A 25,203-nucleotide genomic window follows, 5' to 3' on the forward strand; every position below is an offset into this window, starting at 1 on the left:
GCCACTGGCCTATTGGACCTCTCGGGACTGATCCACCAACTGTGTCTCCAAATCATTGCAGGCCATCTCTTCCCCATAAGACCTTTTCCATCTCACGGACACATATGGCAGGCAGCACCAATGGATTCAAACAGGCACTAAGGAGCACAGAAAACTGCGAGACGGTTACACAGGAACACGTACCCCTTCACTGGTCCCTCCGTTACCAGACAGACTGAATGAGCCGGCATTCAGCATCCGTAAATCCACATATTTGCTGTTTCCAAAATGATTGATTGATCAACCAGAAAAAAAGAGATGTCTTTGAAAGACGATACAGTCCCCACTAATGGTGAGGGATTTGTCTAATCAGCAGCCCACTGCTTAATTAGCTGTTAATCATCTCTGTGAAATCAGAACATAACAGACTTTGTGTTGGTGAGAAGCTCATGGCCCATTACCCACAGATGTAGGGTAGTGGATAGCCCATTAACTCCATACGGGAACGGCTCCAGTGTGGGGGCCAGCATCTCATCAGAAATTCCCGTTTCTCATCAGCAGCCGGCAGAACGCCTCGTAATGTCAGCTATCAGTCATCATGAGGCATCCAGTCATCAGTGACCCCCTCCAGTGCGGCACAGAGACAGTCACACGCACATGCATGCACACATGCACACCGTAGGTACGGGAATGGCAAACCCCTAAAGCAAGTACCTGAAGCACAGAGCGTAAAAAGGATGTAAAAGGATGAAAACGTGGACAGAGATGTCAACATCGCGTTCTCGAGGTGGACCCAGATCTCGTCCCTGGGCCGCCCCATGTTAGGGGTCCTCTTCATGATACATCCAAATGTTACAGCATCTTGAGCTGCTTCTGATTCAGAATAACCGCTAGTCTTCATCATCATCGCCACCGTCATCATCATAGGTTTGCATGTTGGCATTTATGCGTCTGTCTCTGTGCCCCACTGGACAAGGTAACTGATGACTGGATGCCTCATGATGACTGATAGTCATCACCAAACTGTTCCCAACAGTATGACTCGGAGATGGATGGGGAGCTGTGACAGCAGTACTGCTGTTTACTCCAATATCGCATATAGGCGCCCCCCCCCATTGTTCTCAGCGGGTTCTAGGTGTTCTGGAACCATCAGGTGCAAAGCAATGAAAAAGAGAAGCTCGGTATTCAGGCAGACGGCACATGATGGGAGATTCCTCCTGAGTTACGTCTCCTTGTCAGGCTGTATTAATGAGGAGCCGATGGTCCGGAGCCGGGGGGCGGGGGGGGGGTGGAGGGTCCACCGTATGCAAGCACCGCAGTGTAGCAGCCCTTTGATGTCTCCATTCCTTAATCTTTCCTGGAACGTTTCAAGTCTCATAACAGTCTGCGCCACTTTCAGATCATACAGCAGGAAAAAAAACACCAAAGGCGAGGAATATTGATTTAAAAACTGAAAGTGGTGCATGCAAACCTGCCTGTTATTGTTAGGTACGAGCTGGAGAATTTATATTATAAATTATATTATAACTGCACCACACAAAAAAATTTTTAAAAAACAAAAAATGAACATACTGCTCGGATTATATTAGGCAGCTGAACATTCGGGCCCAAAGCGGCAGAGGTCGGTGCATCGTATTTGCGCGCGTTGGACAAAAGGCCGGGGTTTTGATTTTTGGGGTAATATCGATATGGAGATGGCTTACACTGGAAGTAATTGAAAATGAATGGGTCACCACCATCTGGAAGTCATTCCGGCAGCCAGCAATGACAGCGGAGCTTCGGCGGCCATTCATAGTCATCCCCGAGGCAGAGGGCAAGCCGCAGCTTCTGACCTGAAACTATGGGAGGCGCTAGTCACACAAACTCGACTTACCAGCCGGTTTATGCGCACAAAGTCCTCAGGAGATTTGGCCCACGGCGGAAGCTGGACGTCCGAGACCACTGTACCATCATCCATCACGCCCAGGTTGAAGTCATTCGCATTGTAAAACATCTCTGGGAGATAATAAAACTCCGGGATCAATTCCTAAGGAACAGAGGAGAGAGCGGAGCTTTTCAGGTGAGGAAGAGGACGAACGAGTAGGAAACATCTGCTGGGGTCCGTGTGATTAGGCTGCAAGAGAATCGGAACTCCAACCAATCAGAACCAAATAGAAGCATTCTAACACGAACACGTTAGCGACACACAGCTTACAGTGAGTATACAGAGTATTACAGTGAGTATACAGAGAAAGTAAGGCAATATACTGTAACAGAGAAACCCTAACTCACCCCTCGCTGTAACAAGTGTGAAACGCCAAGGGCACTTGGTGAAGAGAACTAAACCAACCCGCCCTGCCCCTAATGAGGAAGGGAGTAATAACCCTTCAGGACTAACCAGCCTGCCCTGCCCCTAATGAGGAGGGGGACTAACCAGGCTGACCTACTGGAACACTTTTCTTTATACTGGTTCCACGGCTCTGGAAATAAGAAATTCATATATGGGGGAGGGGGTAATATCCATATATGGGGGAGGGGGTAATGGCTTTTTGTCTATAGGCATTGCTTTTTCCCCATGTCAGCCTTTTAAGAGTGAGGGCCTGCAAAGCGACTGCGTGGAGCGGGGGGCAGCCGTAACACTGATGTCATAAAGACGGGCTTTTCCACAGATTGTGTAGCTCTGCCTGTCTGCTCTCCCAGACAGCACCAATCAATCAGTGTGGCGACAACACCACAAGGCACACGTAATCCATCCACTTACAGACACAGCCCAAAGTTTCACTTACGTCTACTTGCTCCTGCCCTCTTACTCACGACAAAAACGAAAAACGAAATCCCAAGCCAGGATGTGGCCATACTCCCCACTGGACGGTACAGATCCCGGGCAGCAAAGACCTACTGCTGGCACTGTGCAGCCAAGATGGCACTTTGTCACCAGGTCAGCTGGTTTTTGACTGGGAAACAGCGATGTGGACTTTACAGTACGGTCGAGTATAGCGCAGTATACTGCAGTATAGCAATGCAAACAATGTTAATCACACTGAGTTGTATACAATTTTATCAATAACCACCAGGCACTGCCAGCCTGTTTACAGTCGTCCAGTTAGGCTTATTTGCTGTGATGGACCCGACTAGGGCCTGACTGGGACCAGAGAAGCTTCCAGTCAAGTGTTACTGGTAATTCCTGCCATATGTTTCATATTCTACAAAAAAGCAATCAGCAATATCAGTGTTAAAAAAAATCCCCGGGGCCAAATGGACCCGCTCGAGTCACTAAATATTTCAGGGGGACAAGCGGCTCTTTGAAGGGAGTAGTGGAGCGCGCCTCACTGCCATTTCCGTGGCTATCCGTGGGCTAGAGCGGGTTCACGTGCAGGCTAGGCCTCGCCGGCGGCGGGGCGCACACCAGCGTGCTGCTTTGATCAGGGCGCCGCGTGCCATCCCTGCTGCTGCGTGACGACGATTGGCTCTGACTGCACATGCGCTTCGCATTTCGGGATTTCGGACCTGTGGTGTGCTGCTCGGCGAGGCACGGCGTCCTGGCGGCTTGATGCGGCGATGGCGGTTCAACCGCACCTTCTGGATCATTCTTAGCCACGAGGAAGAGCAACCCCAGAGAAAGTGCTTACAGGTGTTTTAAATGTAGGGCAGAAGCAGAGGTACTGTTACTCTGATGTTATTCTCATGTTACTCCGTCATAATTCTGATGTCACTCTGATGTTATTCTCATGTTACTCCGTCATAATTCTGATGTTACTCTGATGTTATTCTCATGTTACTCTGTCATAATTCTGATGTTACTCTCATGTTACTCTCATGTTACCCTTTCATAATTCTCATGTTACTCTGATGTTGTTCTCATGTTACTCTGTCAAAATTCTGATGTTACTCTTATGTTATTCTCATGTTACTCTGTCATAATTCTGATGTGACTCTGATGTTATTCTCATGTTACTTTGCTGTTTCCCACTTGTCCACATAGTCTACATATTACACACCTGTCGTTGTGTGTTATCCAGAGCCTACCCACACGCTACACCCATGTACCTACTTTCACGTCAGACGTATCCTCTTGGCAGTTCCTCCAGGCCCGCCACACAGAGGAGAAGCTCCGATCGGCATGATCGAATTTCCCTCCTTGGAAGTTCAGAAAGAATGTAGTGAAGGGTTCCTGTAAACGACAGCCGAAGGGGATGAGGGAAGGAAAGAGAGAGAAGAAGACATGGAGAGTGAGGAATGAGGGTTAGGGTTAGGGTCAGGGTTAGCGCGAGAGCGGCAGAGGAGCCTGCTGAGCAGCTCACGCTGGTACTCACACTGGATGATGCTGCCTGAGGTTCTGCAGACTCACGCTAACGCTCAGGGTGTGAAATGGGAGACGCAGGAGGCTCATTACCGAGAGGAGAGAGGGAGACTCACCAGGCGGAGCAGCCACATGAGGGTGAAGCTGCAGGTGGAGTAGTGAGTGCCGTAGTGAAAGCGGGGAACCTGCTCGTCCTCCCAGGTGTCGAAGCGCTCAGAGAAGAGGGCCGCCCTCTTTGGGTTGAGGGCGCCCATGGGCTGGGGAGGCGGAGTCAGAGATCAGCTAATCACACGATGCATCAATCGTGCACTGCACACCACCCAGGGGGACAGCTGGGCGGGTGATATCCATGAATGTACCACAGCAGCACCCCACAGAGCGCAGAGAAAGCTAAGCTGGCGAATATTACAGCATCTCGGAAGACGAGCGGCCATTCAGTCAATGCTGGTGGTATTTATTTGCTCATTTAGAGAAAGTCTCTTCAGCCCATCGGATTGCTCCGCACTGGAAGCCCCGCAGCCGGCTTTGTGCTGAGTGTGGTCCTGACCCAAGGTCCCAACAGCGGGACACTGAAATATACTCGTAAATATACTCCAAATATACTTCTGGATTCATCCATCGCACTGTCCCACGGTGCCAGAGCACCAACACCGTCCGCCAACAAGAAACCAAGTAAAACAGACAAACTAAACAAACCCAAGACTGCGTTACTGAAGAATAAACACTTTACACAGTTTACACTCTGATGATCAGCACATTTTAATTGCCCTTCACACAAAACAACACTGATTAGCAGTGACATGCAGTAAACGAGGATGTTTCTGTGTGTTTACACCACTGAATGTAACATTTTACATAATGTCCCGTTTACACCATGGAAATAAGATGAAAAGACAGCAAATTGTGTGGGAGCTCTAGAGACATCAGGAACAGCCGGTGATTTTTCTAACGTTTTAAACAAACAACGCTAAACACTGTCAATAAGTGTGGTGCAGACAGATATAGCAGCACTTCCTGTCACATGTTTACCATGGACACGGCGCAGTGCTGCTCCCTCCTGCTTCACTGATCCCTGAAAAGTGTGTCACCTTCCTGGGATGTGCTGTCATTCTTGGGTGGAAGGGCATGGTGACGAGGGGTTGTACGATCGGATGTTACCATGGCAGTGACCTCGGCGGCTGTCATCATGAGCTATTACTATAGAAACAATCCGCTGAGGCGATGGTGCTGCACTGTACACCTGCGCAGACACACTCACGGTGACAGCGGACGGAGTGACTCTCGGTGATATGGGGAAGACCAGCCAACCTTAAGCGGTCTGTCAGGGAGCAGGGTCACCCCCTGCGTCTTCCTGAAGAGGTGTTATAGTCAGATGTCGCACTTACTGCTGGGCCTGTTAGTGTTTAAAGAGCACCGCTGAGGAGCTAATGTACCTGCACCATTAAACACTCCTCAACCAAGAACGTGAAGATTTTTAGCTATGAATGTCTGGGCCAGGTACCATCAATCTGCACCTCCGGCTCGGCACGGGGTCTGAGGACCACCCTGCAGGAAGGAGAGCGACGCCATTCACGCCGCTGCGAGCTGGTCCCGACCCGAAGCCCAGAGGGAGAAGCGGACACGGCCGGGACCGTCTCCGAGGGCTCTCCCCACGCCATTCACGCCGCTGCGAGCTGGCCTCGACCCGAAGCCCGGAGGGAGCAGCGGACACGGCCGGGACCGTCTCTGAGGGCTCTCCCCACGCCATTCACGCCACTGCGAGCTGGTCCCGACCCGAAGTCCGGAGGGAGCAGCGGACACGGCCGGGACCGTCTCCGAGGGCTCTCCCCACGCCATTCACGCCACTGCGAGCTGGTCCCGACCCGAAGTCCGGAGGGAGCAGCGGACACGGCCGGGTCCAGCTCCGAAGGTTCTTCCCTCCGGCTTGGTAGGGGCAACCCCTTTAGGCTGGTGATGGCCCTGTCAGATGACCCTTCCCTAGCCTCCTCCCTCACAGAGCGGCTGGGGTCGCCCCAGCCCTGCACTACGGAGGCTCCATGGCCAGATGTGGTGGTGGTGGTGGGGGGGGGGGGGGTTTACCTTGGACAGGTCCCTGAAGTTGCTAGGCAGCTCCAGGTCCAGCTCCTCACTCTCGTAATTAGCGATGACCCAGGGGAACACGGGGTACTGGTTCAGGTCATTGTACGTCCGGCCTGAAATACAAAGACCAAGTTGAAGACCATCCCCAGAGGAGGGGGGAATTACAGAATCCCAAGGCCATTGAAATGCTGGTTTCAGTGCACAGAGATCTACAAAAAAACAAGAAGTTAGAGCAAAAGTAAAAGTAAGTCTACAGTTAATGTAAGATCATATGAAATGGGTAACAAAAAAAGGTTCTGATGTATCCTGACTCTGTCGATGGAGGTTCCTGGGCCGGAGTGGGCTGGTGTACCTGAGATGGTGTTGAGGAACATGAGGTACTCGAAGTTGGAGATCTCCCCACGCTGCCAGCGCTGGGCCATGTTGGACGTCCGGAAGAGCTGCCTGGGGCTGGCCAGTGACATCCGCCTGAGGAAGCAACGGGAAGGGAACAATAACCCAGAGTGCCGAGCCCCCTTGTGGCCTGGAGGCCAAAGCTCCACAGAGGATGCCAGAGCAGGACAGAGCTCTCCAAGACATGCAGAGGTGAGGCCCTACTGTCCAATTTAGCAAATAACAATGTGCATTAAATCAGTCAAATAACTAACCAGTACACCAAACCACACCCAGTCTGCTTTAAAATTCAGAATAACATTTTCAGTAGAAAAGCAGCCTTCCAAACGGTGAACTGCCAAAATTCTGTCAACAAACAAGCAACAGTTTGGATTTAACAGAGCGACACAGGTAAGCCTAGAAGGAAAAGCCTACAATCGAATTAAAACGATGGCAAATTAAAGCATTAATCACTGTTACAGTGCACCAAACACTGCTCTCTGAAGAATAACCGTGTACCAGAAAGTCAGAATCAGAAGGAAAGAAAAGACAGGGAGAGAGAAACGACTGCAGCCCGAAAAGAGGAGTGTGACAGCTTGATGTAGTCAGATAATCACATTTCAGTCAGGATGGTTCCGATTCTCTGCTGCCAGGCCAATATGACCAAGGCTGTTATAGTCCATGGTCACACAAATAAGCATAATTAAAATTAACCGTAGGCTTGTTGTTCTGGAAGTTAAAGGTAAATAAGTCGACCAGTCTTTCTGTGAAGGCAATTAAGGACAGGAAGCTGGACATGTGCCCCCCCCCCCCCCCCCCCAGATCGTACAAACCAAACAGTGCGCCCCCTACTGTGACCCGTGACAGTGGGAGGTGTGGCTGGGGGGGTGGAATTTATAAATATAAGAGAAGTGTGAGAGAACGAGGGGCTCACGACCCAGAATGCAATGCTTCATCACCTCTATCGATGGGGTTCTAGCGTAGGACTTTCCCCATAAAAGGCTAAGCCATTGTACTCTACTGTCCTCCTTATTAAAGATCTTTTACCACGAAACTCACACCTGCACGCACTAGTGTTTAAGGGTCCAACAGCGGGGCCCTTGGCGGGGCCCGCCTGACACCCTGCCGACATTACCTGCTCTGAGGGTGTCCGTAGGTGTTGCCCACACCCACACAGGGCAGATGGCGGACAATCTTCTTCACAGTGGCTGCATCCGGGAAGTTGAACATGACGGCAGCTGTGTGAACATGGGAGTTCAAACACCTAGAGTTCCAACACTCAAACTGAAACAAAGGTGCATAACATACAAGAGCACGGAGCTGAAAGAGCTTAGGAGAGAGGTGGCATTGCAGGGCGGGAGCAAAGCATGCTGGGAAGCCACTGGCATGAGCACAGCATGGCGAGTCGATGCTCACTCTTGCAGGCCAGGAAGACCTCCAGGGCAGTGTCCTGCAGCAAGTAGCGCCTGGAAAACACGGCCCGGATCTCGGAGAAGAGCCATTTCCCGTGAAGGCCGTCTGTGTAAGCCAGGATCTGCGGGGGACGAGAACTTCATGAGGCACTAAGGAACACATGGGGGTGCAGAGGGAGACCAGCCAAACGAAAGGCACTTTGTTAGAAGCAGAGAGTCTCAGGAAAGAAGAGAGACTGTCAGATAGGGGCCTGGCAGAGCCAGCAGCGCCCCCCCCCAGCCAGGGACAGAGTGTACAAAGCTGCGCCACATCGGAGAGGCCTTGCACCGTGGTACAGAAACACCCACAGAGAGGCCAGGCTTAACAAGAGGCTTCATACCACACAGGGCAAGTGGGCTGAGGTCCAATTTGTACTGTGGAATTAACCATTTCCGCATGACTGCCTGACTCAAAGGATCAGAGGCGGGTTTTACTGTTACGACTGTGCAGCTGTGGGGGGGGTGGGGGGGGGGACCACCTCATCTACGAAATTAATGAGCATAAGAGAGAGCCAATCGATGCGGCCCAGCAGCAGATCTGAGAACTTGATGTAATTCATTGTGAAAAGCAGTGATCGTATCTGTGCCCCCACCTGACCTCAATTCTCTATCTGACGACCCCCCCCCTCCCCTCCTGAGGACTAGGTGCACATGCTCTATCTCCTACCAGCTTAGGCCCAGAATTCAAGAATAGAATTTCAGAATAGTTAGACAAGGGATGAAGAAAACAGGAAACATAACTGCAAAAAACAATCAAAACAGCACTGAAAAATCAGAGGCATGGGATGGACAAGACAGGAAACAGCACTGCGAAAACTAACAAAACGGCACTTTAAAATCAAACACAGGACTACAAAAACAAAAAGGTACTGCAGAATCAAACAAAAACGGTACTGCAGAATCAAACAAAAACGGTACTGCAGAATCAAACAAAAACGGTACTGCAGAATCAAACAAAAAAGGTACTGCAGAATCAAACAAAAACAGTATTGAAAAACAAAGCAGCATTGCAAAAACAAAAACATATTACAAAAGGAAAAAACTGCAAAAGACCGTAAAACTGCGAGTGCCATTTTAGAACATAGAGGAACTAAACACAAGAACCAGACAGAAGATCAGTGTGTGGTGAGGTGTGTGTAGTTAGGATGAGTTCCCCCCACACCCATCCACACACACCTGCACACCCATTCTCCACTTACCACTGTCTTCCCACTACTCTCCCCTGACCTTTCATCCTCCATCAATAAACAAGATCATCAGATGAATGTGGACCCAGACCAAGGTGAAGCCTAATGAGAGCTGCCATAGCAGCTAATGAGAGAGTGCAGCCCCACCCAGAGACTCAGCCCTGCCAAGATAATGCCTAGGCTCCGCCCGGAGAGACTCAGCCCTGCCCATAGAGAGTCTCAGCCCCACCCAAATAGAGCCTGAGCTCTGCCCAGAGACTCAGCCACACCCATAGAGAGTCTCAGCCCCACCCAGATAGTGCCTGATCTCCACCCAGAGACTCACCCACACCCATAGAGTCTCAGCCCCACCTAGATAGTGCCTGAGCTCCACCCAGAGACTCACCCACACCCATAGAGTCTCAGCCCCACCCAGATAGTGCCTGATCTCCACCCAGAGACTCACCCACACCCATAGAGAGTCTCAGCCCCACCCAGATAGTGCCTGATCTCCACCCAGAGACTCACCCACACCCATAGAGTCTCAGCCCCACCCAGATAGTGCCTGAGCTCCGCCCATAGAGAGTCTCAGCCCCACCCAGATAGAGCCTGAGCTCTGCCCAGAGACTCAGCCACACCCATAGAGAGTCTCAGCCCCACCCAGATAGTGCCTGATCTCCGCCCAGAGAGACTCGGCTCTGCCGGAAGCATTAGGAGGACCTGTCAGACTTATGCTAAATACAAGGAACCAAGAAAGGCCATTTTAGAAGCACAAACTCGATCCTCCCAGCTGAAAATAAATAAGTAGATCCACTGGAGAGATGGCCTACCCACACAAGGGCTGGATAATGGATCACAGTTTAATGGAAGGGTTATATCATGGGCAGTTAGAATGGCCAGCCAGCTGGGAAGGGTTAGCCCAGTTAGAAGGGTTAGCCAGCTGGGCAGGGGTGGCAGGGCTTGCTGGGTGATCAGAGGGTCATGACCCAACGCAGCTGCTAACATGAAAACAAAGTGGTACCAAAACAAGCAGAGAAGGATACGCCTGTGGATCCATCAGCATTGAGATGCAGAGGACCCTGGACCCCTGGGCTGGCCTCCTGTGGGCCCGCCATAGGCCAAAGAGACGACTGGTGGTGGGAAGAAAAGGTAACAGTAAGGAAATGGATGCCTAGGAAGGCTAGCTGGGCACGGCCAGCGTGGAGGGCATGGGGGCCAAGCTGCCTGGTGAGGGGGCTCCAGGAACCAGCCGGCAGCGAGCCCAGAGCGTCTGTGTCCAGGGAGATGGGGGGACATCTGTCACCATTAGCAGGGGCTCTGACACCAGTCTATAGCAGATCCCTGTGATGACATTAAGACCCCCCCCCATCCCCAAAGAGCCGCCCAGCTTGTCAGTGCTGATTAAGGCGGCATTTCATGTAAATACAATCTGCAGGCTTCCTAACCCATTTTACATTTCTGCCATAACAAATCACACACACACACTCACAATCACACACACACATACAATAACACACACACACACAGAGGCCTATACTCATATCGTTGTGGGGACTGTCCATTCAGTTCTATGGGGAAAACTCTAATCCCAACATGTCAGCTTTAACCTGTACCCAGACTTAACCTTAACCATAAGTAACCAAATAAAATACATGACTTTTGGCATTTTCTAGTTGTTTTTACTGGATTCATGTTTATAAAACAGAGTTTAACCTTGTGGGGACCGAGAAAATGATCCCACAAGGTTAAAAGGAACAGGTGTTTATCACATTTGGTCCCCACAATGCAAGATATGCATACCCCCCCCCAACACACACACACACACACACACACACACACAATATTTTGTGTTCTGCATAAATAAGTGTACAAAAACATATTGAAGATTAATCCTAAACTTGAACTGGACTGGACTGGAATGGACTGGGCGAATTCTATGCAGATTTAAAAAACAGGAACAGGTCCAGGATTTTGAAATACTGCAAAATTTCACATCGGATATGAACCCCCCAAAAAAAATCAATATCTGCAATGATAATGAGTCAGTCATCAGGCAAAACTCAAATTTGCCAATTTGAGACTTGAAATTTGCTCAAATTGGACGGGGGGAGAGAAGTGCCCTGTCCCCAGCACCGTGCCATGGAACTTTTTAGAATGCTCTCCTGCTGTGATGCACTGCTTCAGGCCAAGCTCCAGGTGCCCCCCGCCAGCCCCCCCGGTGATGCACTGCTTCAGGCCAAGCTCCAGGTGCCCCCCGCCAGCCCCCCCGGTGATGCACTGCTTCAGGCCAAGCTCCAGGTGCCCCCCGCCAGCTCCCCCGGTGATGCACTGCTTCAGGCCAAGCTCCAGGTGCCCCCCGCCAGCCCCCCCGGTGATGCACTGCTTCAGGCCAAGCTCCAGGTGCCCCCCGCCAGCCCCCCCCGGTGATGCACTGCTTCAGCCCAAGCTCCAGGTGCCCCCCGCCAGCCCCCCCCCCGGTGATGCACTGCTTCAGGCCAAGCTCCAGGTGCCCCCCGCCAGCCCCCCCGGTGATGCACTGCTTCAGGCCAAGCTCCAGGTGCCCCCCGCCAGCCCCCCCCCCGGTGATGCACTGCTTCAGGCCAAGCTCCAGGTGCCCCCCGCCAGCCCCCCCGGTGATGCACTGCTTCAGCCCAAGCTCCAGGTGCCCCCCGCCAGCCCCCCCCCGGTTATGCACTGCTTCAGGCCAAGCTCCAGGTGCCCCCCGCCAGCCCCCCCCCCGGTGATGCACTGCTTCAGGCCAAGCTCCAGGTGCCCCCCGCCAGCCCCCCCCCCCCGGTGATGCACTGTTCCAGAGTAAGTCGATAATTAATGTTTCTCGCAGGAACTTCCGCAAGAAGTAAGACATAGTTACAGATCAGGCCCAGCAGGAGGCAAGCAGCTTCACAGCCCCCTCCCTCCAGTACATGGTACCAGCTCATTGGGGCCATGCAGAGCCCCCCCCCCCACCGCAAAGGAGCAGACTGCCCCTGCGCGACGGGGGCAGGTGACCGAGTGTTTGTAACCGCTGAACATTTGGGTTGCTTGTCTGTGTGTGTATGGGGGGGTAGGGGGTTGGGTAAGGTGGCAGGTTGGCACGGTGAGCCCCCGTGTTTCTCCCCGGTCAGGTGTGGCGGCTCCTTATCCTCACAAAAACCAGACGCGAGATTGAAACCCTCAGCCATAGAAACCCCAGCAGCCCAGCACACTGCTGCCTGTGTCGGTGAGCCGCGGGACTCATTCCCTCTCGCTGTGAGGTATTAACCATGCAGTAATCATTTCTGCCCCGATTATTCTGTGTATGACTGACACGTTGGTGGCACGGACGCCCTTGTTAACAAGACACTTTTCAGTTTTCGTAATAATTATATTTTTAAAAATCAAACATGTTTCAACGAAACTCCTGAAAGTCAATCTCATGCACATTTCAAACCCTGTAAATTCTGCGAATTCTGCGTATTTAATTGTCAGCAATCAGACGATGAGTGAGGTTTCCCTGCACGTATCATTTATAAATCCACGGTGACCAGCGAAAGAAAATTACAAGAATAATGAACGGGGCTGTTTTTCTTTTAAACGCAGACACGGCTGGATTTTCCAAACCCTACGAAACTAGGAACCCTTTTAACTATAATTTGGATGGAAACAGAGGAAAAGCGCGCGCGCCCAGCAAATCGCTGCGCCGCAGTTACTCGGAGCTCGAGATTCATCACCGGAGCAGGAATGTATGGAAATGACAAGCAGGAACACGAGACATTTTCCCATACTACACTTCTATAAAAGGAAACTTTTTTTCCTCACTCCTCTCCTCCCTCCTGCTCTGCCCCCCTCCCCCACTTGTTCATCCACTGATCCTGAACTCTATTCAGAAATAAGGGATATAGTATTAACTGCCTTCTTACAGATAATGAGAATTTCAAAGAAAACTGAGCCCCAAGGTGATACACGAACAAGCACACATACACAGCTCGTATTTAAACCAGAAATATATCGGTTGTTCGTATTCAGGTGGCTGAAATCACCATTTTTAGATGCAAACTCAGCAACAATTACAGCTTTGGGTTTTTCCCGAGTGCAACTATACAGTATGAACTCGGTGCTATTTTCGTCCTGCCAGATTTGCTGCAGGTCTCAGGCATGAAGCTCTCTTAAGGGCTTCCTTTATTCAGCGGGATCGGAGCCAGGACTGTGACCCGAAGCGCCCCCGAGGACGCGCGCTGAATCCGGCGACGCAGAGCCGGGCTGGGGCGGCCGAAGCTGCTGTTTAGCCATAGAGCGATTCCTACTTAAAAACACGATTTGCTCTAAATAACAAACTACGACAATATGGAAAAACAGCAATAAGGGGCAAGCAGGCCTACCGGCGTTTACCAGGCACACGATAGTGCGCATTAAAGTTCGCTGAAAGACACCGCGTCTCAATAAGCATCAGGACAGTACGGTCCGTACGGAAAAGGCTCGCTTAAACCTCTGTTTAATCTAGTCCCTGAACAGTCATTATAAGGTCGTTCAGATTGGCTTCTCATTCCAGCGTAATAGTATTTTATCACAATAAGATTAATTTTCATTCAAACACCATGTTTTAGACTATGTGATAACCATTCCAGACATCCATCTGCGTTATTCACGCCTTTGAAACTGAAATGTGTCCGCTTTCGTTTGCACACATAGGGCTACCCGCGCGAAGTGTTACCATCGGTTATTTTCCCTCTCAGGGTAATAAACCCAATAAAGGCGACGCCCAAATGAACCACTAACTTTGGCTAAAATACTGAGATCCCAAAGAGAATATTAACATCGAAAAGCCATATAAACCTGATGGGCCAGAGATTAGCCATGATTACTATAATTAATTTGCAAATGAAGTTCTATAAAATACGCACATGGGTGCGTTTAGAAAAACAATATTGTTTATTTTAGTCTAATTAAGCGTCTGCAATATAAACGAAGAAAAAACAATGAACGCAGAAAAAATATTTTCGCTGTAATTACAAATGATTTTCATGGGAATATTATTTAAAGAACATTTTCTTGGTGTGCCTAAGTGTATTGAGACATTTTAATAAAAACGTTGAAACTGTACAAACGCGAAAATGGCGCATTGAAAACAATGCAAATGCGGAGGGTACGACGCAGCTAAATTGATTCAACCTTTACCCTATAATATGCATATATTTAATATATTTTTATATAAAGACTCGACATTGTAGTTAAACGAAGGTCGTATAAAATGTCGCATTCGAACAAAACTAATCCATTTTCAAAAAACATAAACGTAAAATGCATGAAAACGTTTAAGCCGAAATGTTTCCGTGGGGTAATTTCGTAAAATACTACAGAGTTCGATATGGGTCGTTTAAATATACACATGGTTAACCACAAAAAAAAGTATCAGATTAATAAAATAATACTTGTATTATTTTAATGTTTAATAATAAACAGAATAAAAATAAATGAGAGAAAATATTCAGTGCAGATTCTAACACAAAACACGAACAGAGGATTAACCACGGCACCTGAAATAGAGACGATTACAATAATCTCTTAGGCAATTTACTGCTCCAGTAATCAACAGTTTGTGCTTCGAGTTTAAGCAAGGATAATTTCTCACATAGGCTTTGCATTTCGTCGCAAATAATGAATAGAAAGGAATCAACCAAATTTTACTTACAAACGATATCTTGTCTTATCTTTGTTTCTAAAGCCACAGTTCAATTCAGAAACTCGATTATATATTAAATCGCGTCACAGAAGTACGTTTTAACATTAATTTAATACGCATCTATTAATTGTATGTTAAAGTAATATTTTTCATAAATTGTATTTGTAACCTATATTCAAAGATTCGAGTTATCAGACTTAAAGCACAGTTATGTCAATATTTGAGATTAATGGTATATATTATTCTAATAAAACGGGGGGGGGGGAGAGGGGCTATTATATATAGAATATATTTTTAATGTGGAAGGCGCATTAAAATTAAATTAATTTAAAGATTTCAAGGCAGATTGCGTAAAGTCACTTGCGAGCGGCTCTCCAAACCAGCCGCCCGCCCGACGCGGGTTCGCTTGGTCCCCGGAGCGCCGCGCTGATTGGACGCGGCGCCTTGACAGCTCTGCCTGCGATTGTAGCGCCAAAAGCCCGACCCCTTCGGCCCAGCTGGGGGGAGCGCTCATAAACCAAGTCACTCAAACGCTCCCAGCTGAGTCTGGCCATCACGGCAGACGGGGTTAAAAAAATGGGGGTGTCCTGTTAAACAGGTTGAAGATCTGAGGAATGACTGATCACCACTGGCTGTGCGTATTTCAGCGCATGCATCAGTAGAGAAAGCGAAAGATGCAGCCTCGCCTCGCAGACCTGCTTTCTGTCATTTACCACCGTCTACAGTCCAGCCGGCCGTTTTTTCTTCAGATTTCTATAATGCACTAACTTCCACCGTTTTTTTCGGAACTTTATTTACAATTAACGCAAGATTCTTTTCCCTTTTCTTTCAACACTGTGGAGCGCCTGCCTCTGGCTTAACCGTGAGCATTGGATCCGTCGGCGTATTGTGAGACCCCGGTGTACAGCCCGGACATCTGCCCCAACATGATAGCCGCGCAGGCGAAGCTTGTTTATCAGCTGAACAAATACTACAATGAAAGGTGTCAAACTCGCAAGGCAGCTATCGCCAAGACCATCAGAGAGGTCTGCAAGGTGGTGTCGGACGTCCTGAAAGAAGTCGAAGTGCAGGAGCCGAGGTTCATTAGCTCATTGAGCGAGATCGACGCTCGCTACGAGGGAATGGAGGTCATCGCTCCCACGGAGTTTGAAGTCGTACTTTATCTAAATCAAATGGGCGTTTTCAACTTCGTGGACGACGGATCATTGCCGGGGTGCGCAGTTCTGAAGCTCAGCGACGGGCGGAAGAGGAGCATGTCACTGTGGGTCGAGTTCATCACCGCTTCGGGGTACCTCTCCGCCCGAAAAATCAGATCAAGGTTTCAGACGCTGGTGGCACAAGCTGTGGACAAATGCAGCTACCGGGACGTGGTGAAGATGGTCGCCGACACCAGCGAGGTGAAGCTTAGGATCCGGGAAAGATATGTCGTTAAGATCACCCCCGCTTTCAAATGCACCGGCATCTGGCCTAGGAGCGCGGCGCAGTGGCCCATGCCTCATATTCCGTGGCCCGGTCCTAATCGGGTGGCAGAAGTCAAAGCCGAAGGATTCAACCTCCTTTCTAAAGAGTGCTACTCGTTAACCGGCAAACAGAGCTCCGCCGAGAGCGACGCCTGGGTCCTGCAGTTCAGCGAAGCCGAAAACAGGCTGCTGATGGGAGGCTGCAGGAAGAAATGCCTCTCCATCCTAAAGACTCTGCGGGACCGGCACCTGGAGCTGCCCGGACAGCCGCTGGACAACTACCACATGAAGACGCTTCTCCTGTACGAGTGTGAGAAGCACCCGCGCGAGTCCGACTGGGACGAGGCGTGCCTCGGCGACCGGCTCAACGGGATCCTGCTGCAGCTCATCTCCTGTTTGCAGTGCCGGAGGTGCCCCCATTATTTCTTACCCAACCTGGACCTGTTTCAGGGGAAACCTCACTCAGCCCTGGAAGCTGCCGCAAAGCAGACGTGGAGACTGGCACGGGAAATCCTGACGAATGCGAAAAGTCTAGACAAATTATAGACACGTTTCAATATATGCACACTAATCTGTCGTTTTTTTGTCTCGGAGATTTATGAAGAAACGGCAAATGGGATATTACGAGAAAGAAAGGTACATTTCCAAATAACGTAAAATGTTTTTGAATGTTTTCACTAAGAGTAGAAATTTGCGCATAGATCACAAACTTTGTTGAAAAATACGATGCAACGTGCCACGGTCGATTTTCTATTATGTGCCCTGAAATTTAAAGTAGCCTAACAAAAATACATCCAGATTTATCGTTTTCATTGCTCGGTGTCAGGCCTTATAGCTAGAACTTTTACTGCAAAAATTTAAGGAAACACTTTGAAAATAGCTTCAATGTTAAATAGACGGAATAAGGCTCAATAAAAAGCGTGCCCTGTTTAAAGAAAACTTTTGCGTACGTTTACATTTAGAGTAGAAATGCCAGCTAACAAAAAAAAACAAAACAAACAAAAAAATAGGCCATCTTTAAACCGCCCAGTCTGCATAAACGCAGACAACTTGCTGTAACGAGCAAGAGAGGCCAGAATTATGGAAACACGTTTATAAAATGATGCTGTGTTTTAGAATTATGTTTCACGCACATCTATGATATTGTCACGTAAATTTAGGCTTAACGTAATAAGCTACTACGTCTGTTATTGTTACGGTAATAATTCATAATTTTATTATTACCATGAGCATCATTATTGTCCGTTTATTATCACGCCAGCCCCGTGAGTGTTACCAGCTTCAGTTCACTGCAAGAACAGTGACATTTAATGATCACGCTAATTGAAAAATAAATATGCAAACACAAATGCGGTCTTGTTGCATCAGGAACATCTTCCAAAATCTTCATACCTTCTCCAGACCGCCAAAACCAAATGTTGCCATCAATGCACAACTACTGACTGATAATTACGAGCACTTCAGTCGTTTGCTGAACATAGGCCTATACACACAACCTAAACGACACTAAATCAAATTCAGTTGTTGAACGTCAAACATCACAAACAGGAACAGTATTCAGAGAAGACGGGGCCTAACCGTAAGAATCATTTTAAGGACTGTCGCCAATTCGATGTGCATTAGGCATATTTTTTCTTGTATTGCGTGGACAAAACGCTTCTGAATAATAATAATGATAATAATAATAATAATAATAATAATAATAATACATCCGGCATGTGTATTGCGTAATACATGACATATTGACATTCATTGAAGTAAAACGTAAAAGTTAAACATTTTACATCTTTTTAAGGTTATTTAAAAATGAAGCGAATCTAATATAATTAATAGAGATACGAATAACATTTATAAATAAATCTTTTGTTAATTCACACACATGGTGCACGTATTTGACACATTTACTTACATTATTTTTATTTATTTATTATGCAAAAAATGTAACGTTACATGTGCGATGAAAATAATTTTTCTTACGTTCAGATTTAAAAGTTTGAATTAGACTAACAAAAAACAAATACAAAATGATACAAAATTTACCAAAAAAAGCGCAAATATTTGTGTTGCCTATCCTTTTCAGTCAGGATTAAGGAATTTGTGTGTACGTAGGCTACAGTACGTATTATCCCATAAATATTTACTTCATCGTAATGTTAAAATAAACACTAATAAATTAAACGCATCCCTGTAATAACAAATGATCGGACGAATTAACTCTGCGTCGGTAAACTGCGGTGTTTTAGGCCCGCACGACCTGGGGTCCTTCTGACTGTGCGAGCCCACGTGAGGGGGAGGCGTTTAAAATAAGCGCAGCGATTTTTACGTCGCTTGAGGACAAATCAGCATTCATGCCGACTGAGGGAAGTTCAGGTCTGCTATTCGGGCTTAGATGTGGGGTCTGTTTTTTAATCATTTCCACGTTTTTTCTAAATACCTAACTTTTTGTTCTGCATTGAATAAATGGATTTTAACAACCTCTTACCTTTGGATCGGTTTTCTTGAAACTAGGCTCTTCTTCATCCACTTCAAAGTAGAGTTCTGAGGCCGTGACTGACAGGGTGCCTTGAAATACTCCCGCGGGGCAGACCAGCTGAGCGTCCGCGCTAAAGAGCACCGTGCCTGGTAGAGAGAGCACGAGTACCACCGGTCAGCAGCGAGCCCGGCTGCCGCATCGCAGAACTGCGCAGAGGTGACAGTGAAGAGCTCGCCGGGATCAGGCTTTCACATTTACACAGTCCCCTTCCGCAGTCTTATTTCACATTTGTAAATATAAATCTGGCCGTTTGTCTAGCAGACTATCGGTGTAAAATTCCTATGTATGTTCCCCTAAAAAATAATAGGCCTATTATTATTATGAAGAAGAAGAAGAAGAAGAGGGAGGAGATAGATAGATAGATAGATAGATAGATAGATAGATAGATAGATAGATAGATAGATAGATAGATAGATAGACAGACAGACAGACAGACAGACAGACAGAGCTGGGCTAGTAGTAGTGATAGTATTTTTATTACTGTGGAAAAGGAAGTAACGGTACGCTGCCGTTTTATTAGCACTACTGCAAAGAGGAAGTGAACTGACTTGTAGGACTAAAAAGACATCAAGCTGTCTGTCGGGAGCAGCAGGGCACGCGCACGCAGTGCTCCGTGCGTCGGCTTCTACCTCAATCAATGCGCAGGATCAGGCGCGCTCTCATTTGCATTGATTGCGGTACGAGGCTCCGCCGCTTAATCTCTCATCAATCTTGATGTGTCCCGGAGTGACAAAGACAGGCCGCTGTGGACCCCGCGACCGCCTTTGTTGTCATACCCAAATGCACGGCTACATTGTACTGCCAGATGGTTATCACGGTGGTATGGAAGCGATCTGATTTCCCCAAGCACTCGCGAATCTGTACCCAGCAAATGACCGTATTTATTTGTTCACTCTCACATTAACCTCCTGTGCATTAGCCTGGGGTCCGTAGGTGATTTCCTCTCCTTTCCCCCAGTTTCTTGCAGACATTCAATTACGTTACGCAGGCACCGTCAAATCGCTGGAACACTGCGGTCCCGCTAGACGCCCCAGGGCAATTTCCCGGACTTCGGAGGCCACGGCGCCGCATCGTTCCTTATGTCTTTGTAATCCTGGTCTTAGAAGGGCCGTCCACGCGTCTCATTACAGAGTTTATACAGGCGTGTATGTGTGTCAAAAATTAGATTATCATTCAACACAAAGACAAAATACATATGCAAAAAAATAGCGAAGTTGATTTCAAATACAGTGCTTTGCTTCAGCCAAGCAAGGCAAAAGTAAACAGCTTTTCGATTTTTTAAACGTACAAACTAAGTCTGTTCATTCAGAATCGAGAGAGCCGTCGATGGGAAAAAAACCTTAATTCGCCAACAGCAGGTTCAAGGCCGATTTCATTTAAATCCTGCACAAGCCACTATGGGAATAACTCGGAAAAGCTGGGAGGACTGTTATTAAACACGAGTAACCATGAAGAGCGTGTGCGTGTTTATACAAAAAATTACCATTATTTAACTTAAGGTTTTTCATTGTAAGTTTTCTGCATTAATTTACAGTTAAATTTACGAGCATTTTTACACTAATCTATGGGATTATTATTATTAGTAGTATTGTTAGTATTATTATTACTTCTACTATTACCAGAAACGGTTTGGAAATAATGCTTATACAATTTAAAAGTAAAAAAATACAGAAGTGTACATAGTTAAATAGGGTGAAATTATACCTACAAACTCGCCCTTCCAATGACATAATCTTAAATACGCTTAAAATACTAATGTTTTATGTAGGCCTAGAGTTGCAGCACTTTTTACAATTGTCCACAGAAAAACATTAACTGTAGGCCTATAAATGAATGATGTGAACACACGTGTATAAACATAAATAGGTACAATTATAAAAGAGAAGCAAAGAAGAAATGCGTGCAAACTGAAAGGTTAGATCCACGGATTTAGATTAATATCCTTTACATTAGTGCTACTCCAGGCGGCCGTATGAAGCTCACTCAAGTATTTAAAATTAGAAATTACCATACATGATGTGACCTTCTCCATAAACAGGCAGGGCGTGGCCGAATCGGCCCAAACCCGCCATTTCGAGCATAAGAGGCCAATCTGGTGTAGCGCATCAATAAAATAAAGTGACTTGCTCGCGCCTGGAAAATGAAGGTTTAACGAGGAATTAACATACAAATAAGCGATGTTAGGACCGCGACCCTGCGCTGATTTGGGGCTTGGAAGACGCATGGATGGATGGATGTTACCTGTTAGGCTTGCCGGGTCCTTCTCCTCCAGAGATGACAGGGCATCTTCGCCTCCGTCTCCCACCCCGTCAGTCGGCCTGCTGTGTTGTCTTACGGTTTGTCTCCTTATAGACTCTCCGCCTTTCAGAGCATCTTCCTCTGCAGATAGTAAATCATTGTATCGTGTCTGTCTCTTCGCTACCTTTTACTTTACGGTATTCTATTGTTTGCAAACACATCGCAAAACGAAAGAATCGAAGCCTAATACCTAAAAAGCAATATCGTGTCAACCAAATGCGAGACAATTAGTCTATTTAACAAATCTCCGCTATTTGTGGAAAATGCAAATAATGAATATAGTCAGTAACTGAATAAGGAACAGAAATTGTCTCTTTTTGAATTTAATGTGAACATTTTTGCGGCACCTCCGTTGCAGAGCCGATTTCCTGTGAGATCTATCATGTTACCTTTCGCTGATGAAAACACGCCGGGAGCAGCGCAAAGGGTTAAGCTTACAATCAAATTACACAGCTAATTTCAGGGAAATTCACTCTGTAACAAGCAGGATGTCCATCAATACCTCTTCAAAAGGGCGGATAAAGTGCAGACGATGAACAAAGTCGCGGCGCCTAGTGCGAACAATCAGAGAGGCTCATTATTAATCAACAGTTTAACTCCAGCAACTTTGTACCGGCATGTGAACGTAAAAAGCATCTCGAAAACGAAACTCCAGTTCGAAGCAAAGAGAGGCTTTAGTACCTTTCAAATATGAAAATAAATTTCATTCAATAAACTCTGGCGTCAACGCCCTGGGACAAACGTCAAACAAATCACAGCAACACGGGATTAATTAATAACATTTTTATTTTTCAGCTGTTCCGTACAAAATTTGATCTATCAAAGGGATTATTTTAAAAGAGTCCTAATCCATAAACATTTATATAATTTGCCGTCACTACTGGGACACAGGGGGATATAAAAGCAGCAAGCGGCTTTTTCCCATTTTAAATAATTTTTGTATTTAAATAAGGCGCGGGGGGAAGAAGTAGGGGGACAAAGGCACGGTTCTGCTCCAGCATGGAAAGCGCCGCGGACACCGACACGGCGGAAAAGCCGAGTCTGGGAAATACACTGTCCACTTATATTTAGACGGGTCTTCCTGTAATTAAGTCTCCCCCGAGGATTTTTTTGTTACTGGTGATGAAATTACTACCAGCTTCCCGGTGCCACCCGCACGCCTCGGTATTCTCATGCGGCAGAAAACGCACTGACTTTACTCACACGGCGTCATTAATGAACATGTAGTTAATTAAGATACGAAAGGCACAGCCCGACTGTACGCTCTGCGATAACGCGATGCGGTGTGTTCTAATCATATTTGCTGGGTATTCTGTTTAGAGATTACAAGGTAAATCATTAGATCAATGCGATGATCATTTTTACTCATCGGTGATTTTATTTGGCCGCGTACGTTCAAATTTAGAGATGGTCAAAGTACCTCAGCCAGGGACAGAACCTTACATTTGATCATAACCTATATTTTCACAGTCATCATAGGTAGATGAACAATCCTTCAGTGTTTCACTGCTACCCGGAAGACACTTTGCACAGCGGCTTTCTGTGGTGTTCCTGTTGAGGTCTGATCGAGACTGACACTAAGTCAGCGCTAATATGTCTCACAGAGTCACCAGCCTACTACAGAGAAATGGTTTGGACTGTAACGAGTGCGACTACACAGCATTATGGGTAATGAGTAACTTCACCTAAGTCAGGAGTATGTTACATTGTTTATGATAAAGTATCACAAATTCACATATCATTACCAAAAATATATCATGACGATCTTTGTGTGTGTGCCTGCGTGTGTGTGAAATTACCCACTACTATAATCTTGGGGTTTTTTAATATAAACAAAACTGACAGGACATTCTGACGGTATATTTTACATGAAATAGTCCCAAAAAGCGAAGCAGATTTCAGGATTCCTGCAAACTGAATATCCATATCAGAAGTCCAGAGTAAAGAGCAAGAGGGCGCGGGTCCACTGCAGCGGGCAGCTTGAAGCCATTTACATTCTGCTACAGGCCGGCTCCGCCGCCCAATTAAACTGTCAGAATTAACAGATTTGTTCTGGGAGGGAGTGCAGCCGTCAGTGAGGGCAGGGGGCGACACTGCTGACCCAGGCAGCTCCCGGGTATTAATCTCCAGGCATTTAGCCCAGACCCTAACTCCACGAATCCCCGCAGAGGGCTGAGACGTGCGGCCATGTAAGTACCCCATACCTTAACTCCGCGAATCCCCGCAGAGGGCTGAGACGTGCGGCCATGAATGTACCCCATACCCTAACTCCACGAATCCCCGCAGAGGGCTGAGACGTGCGGCCATGTAAGTACCCCATACCTTAACTCCGCGAATCCCCGCAGAGGGCTGAGATGTGCGGCCATGAATGTACCCCATACCCTAACTCCACGAATCCCCGCAGAGGGCTGAGACGTGCGGCCATGTATGTACCCCATACCCTAACTCCATGAGCCCCCGCAGAGGGCTGAGACGTGCGGCCATGAATGTACCCCACAACCTAACTCCGCGAATCCCCGCAGAGGGCTGAGACGTGCGGCCATGAATGTACCCCATACCTTAACTCCGCGAACCCCCACAGAGGGCTGAGATGCGCGGCCGGGTATTTGCCCCATACCCTAACTCCGCTACCCCCCACGCGGGCCTGAGATGCGCGGCCATGTATTTACCCCAGACCCTAACTCAGCGAACCCCCACGCAGGCCTGAGATGCGCGGCCGGGTATTGACCCCATACCCTAACTCCGTGAACCCCCACGCAGGCCTGAGATGCGCGGCCATGTATTTACCCCAGACCCTAACTCAGCGAACCCCCACGCAGGCCTGAGATGCGCGGCCGGGTATTTACCCCATACCCTAACTCCGCTACCCCCCACGCGGGCCTGAGATGCGTGGCCGGGTATTTACTCCAGACCCTAACTCCGCGAGCCCCCACGGAGGCCTGAGATGCGCGGCCGGGTATTTACCCCATACCCTAACTCCGCGAGCCCCCACGGAGGCCTGAGATGCGTGGCCGGGTATTTACCCCAGACCCTAACTCTGCGAGCCCCCACGGAGGCCTGAGATGCGCGGCCGGGTATTTACCCCAGACCCTAACTCCGCGAGCCGCCACGCAGTCCTGAGATGCGCAGCCGGGTATTTACCCCATACCCTAACTCCGCAACCCCCCGCGCGGGCCTGAGATGCGCGGCCGGGTATTTACCCCAGACCCTAACTCCGCGAGCCCCCACAGAGGCCTGAGATGCGCGGCCGGGTATTTACCCCAGACCCTAACTCCGCTACCCCCCACGCGGGCCTGAGATGCGCGGCCGGGTATTTACCCCAGACCCTAACTCCGCGAGCCGCCACGGAGGCCTGAGATGCGCGGCCGGGTATTTACCCCATACCCTAACTCCGCGAGCCCCCACGGAGGCCTGAGATGCGCGGCCGGGTATTTACCCCATACCCTAACTCAGCGAACCCCCACGCAGGCCTGAGAAGCGCGGCCGGGTATTTACCCCATACCCTAACTCCGCTACCCCCCACGCGGGCCTGAGATGCGCGGCCGGGTATTTACTCCAGACCAGGCCGGGGGCTCTAGATATTCCTGAGCATGACCTCCTGTCGTGGACCCTCACGCCGTCACCCCAGGAGCTCGGTCGCTATTGTTCGCATCTCCCCATGTCCCCATTGTCCCTGTGTCCTCATCTCGGAATTGTCCCCATCTCCCCATTGTCCCTGTGTCCCCATCTTCCCATTGTCTGCGTGTCCTAATTGTCCCCATCATCCCATTGTCCCCGTGTCCCCATCTCCCCATTGTCCCCGTGTCCCCATCTTCCCATTGTCTGCGTGTCCTAATTGTCCCCATCATCCCATTGTCCCCGTGTCCCCATCTCCCCATTGTCCCCGTGTCCCCATCTCCCCATTGTCCCCGTGTCTTCATCTCGGAA

The 25,203-nt window shown here is 48.4% G+C and overlaps 2 protein-coding genes across 2 annotated transcripts in view; one reads left to right on the top strand and one right to left on the bottom strand.

The window, feature by feature from the left end:
- The window catches only part of LOC125704775 (lipopolysaccharide-responsive and beige-like anchor protein), a 106,465-nt gene that overhangs the window by 17,083 nt on the left and 64,179 nt on the right, over window positions 1–25,203 (bottom strand). Inside the window, exons 38-46 of the mRNA XM_048970785.1 lie at window positions 21,220–21,357; window positions 18,928–19,064; window positions 8,126–8,243; window positions 7,845–7,947; window positions 6,690–6,805; window positions 6,338–6,450; window positions 4,375–4,515; window positions 4,010–4,129; window positions 1,853–2,005 (exon numbers count right to left, since the gene is read on the bottom strand). Of these exons, the coding sequence (XP_048826742.1) occupies window positions 1,853–2,005; window positions 4,010–4,129; window positions 4,375–4,515; window positions 6,338–6,450; window positions 6,690–6,805; window positions 7,845–7,947; window positions 8,126–8,243; window positions 18,928–19,064; window positions 21,220–21,357 (1,139 nt within the window). The remainder of the gene's footprint in view (window positions 1–1,852; window positions 2,006–4,009; window positions 4,130–4,374; window positions 4,516–6,337; window positions 6,451–6,689; window positions 6,806–7,844; window positions 7,948–8,125; window positions 8,244–18,927; window positions 19,065–21,219; window positions 21,358–25,203) is intronic.
- Window positions 15,541–18,926, top strand: LOC125704777 (protein mab-21-like 2). The gene has a single exon (XM_048970787.1). The coding sequence runs from the start codon at window positions 15,912–15,914 to the stop codon at window positions 16,989–16,991; it is 1,080 nt and encodes a 359-aa protein (XP_048826744.1). The 5' UTR covers window positions 15,541–15,911; the 3' UTR covers window positions 16,992–18,926.

This window comes from Brienomyrus brachyistius, chromosome 12 (genome assembly GCF_023856365.1).
Source record: "Brienomyrus brachyistius isolate T26 chromosome 12, BBRACH_0.4, whole genome shotgun sequence".
NCBI lineage: Eukaryota > Metazoa > Chordata > Actinopteri > Osteoglossiformes > Mormyridae > Brienomyrus > Brienomyrus brachyistius.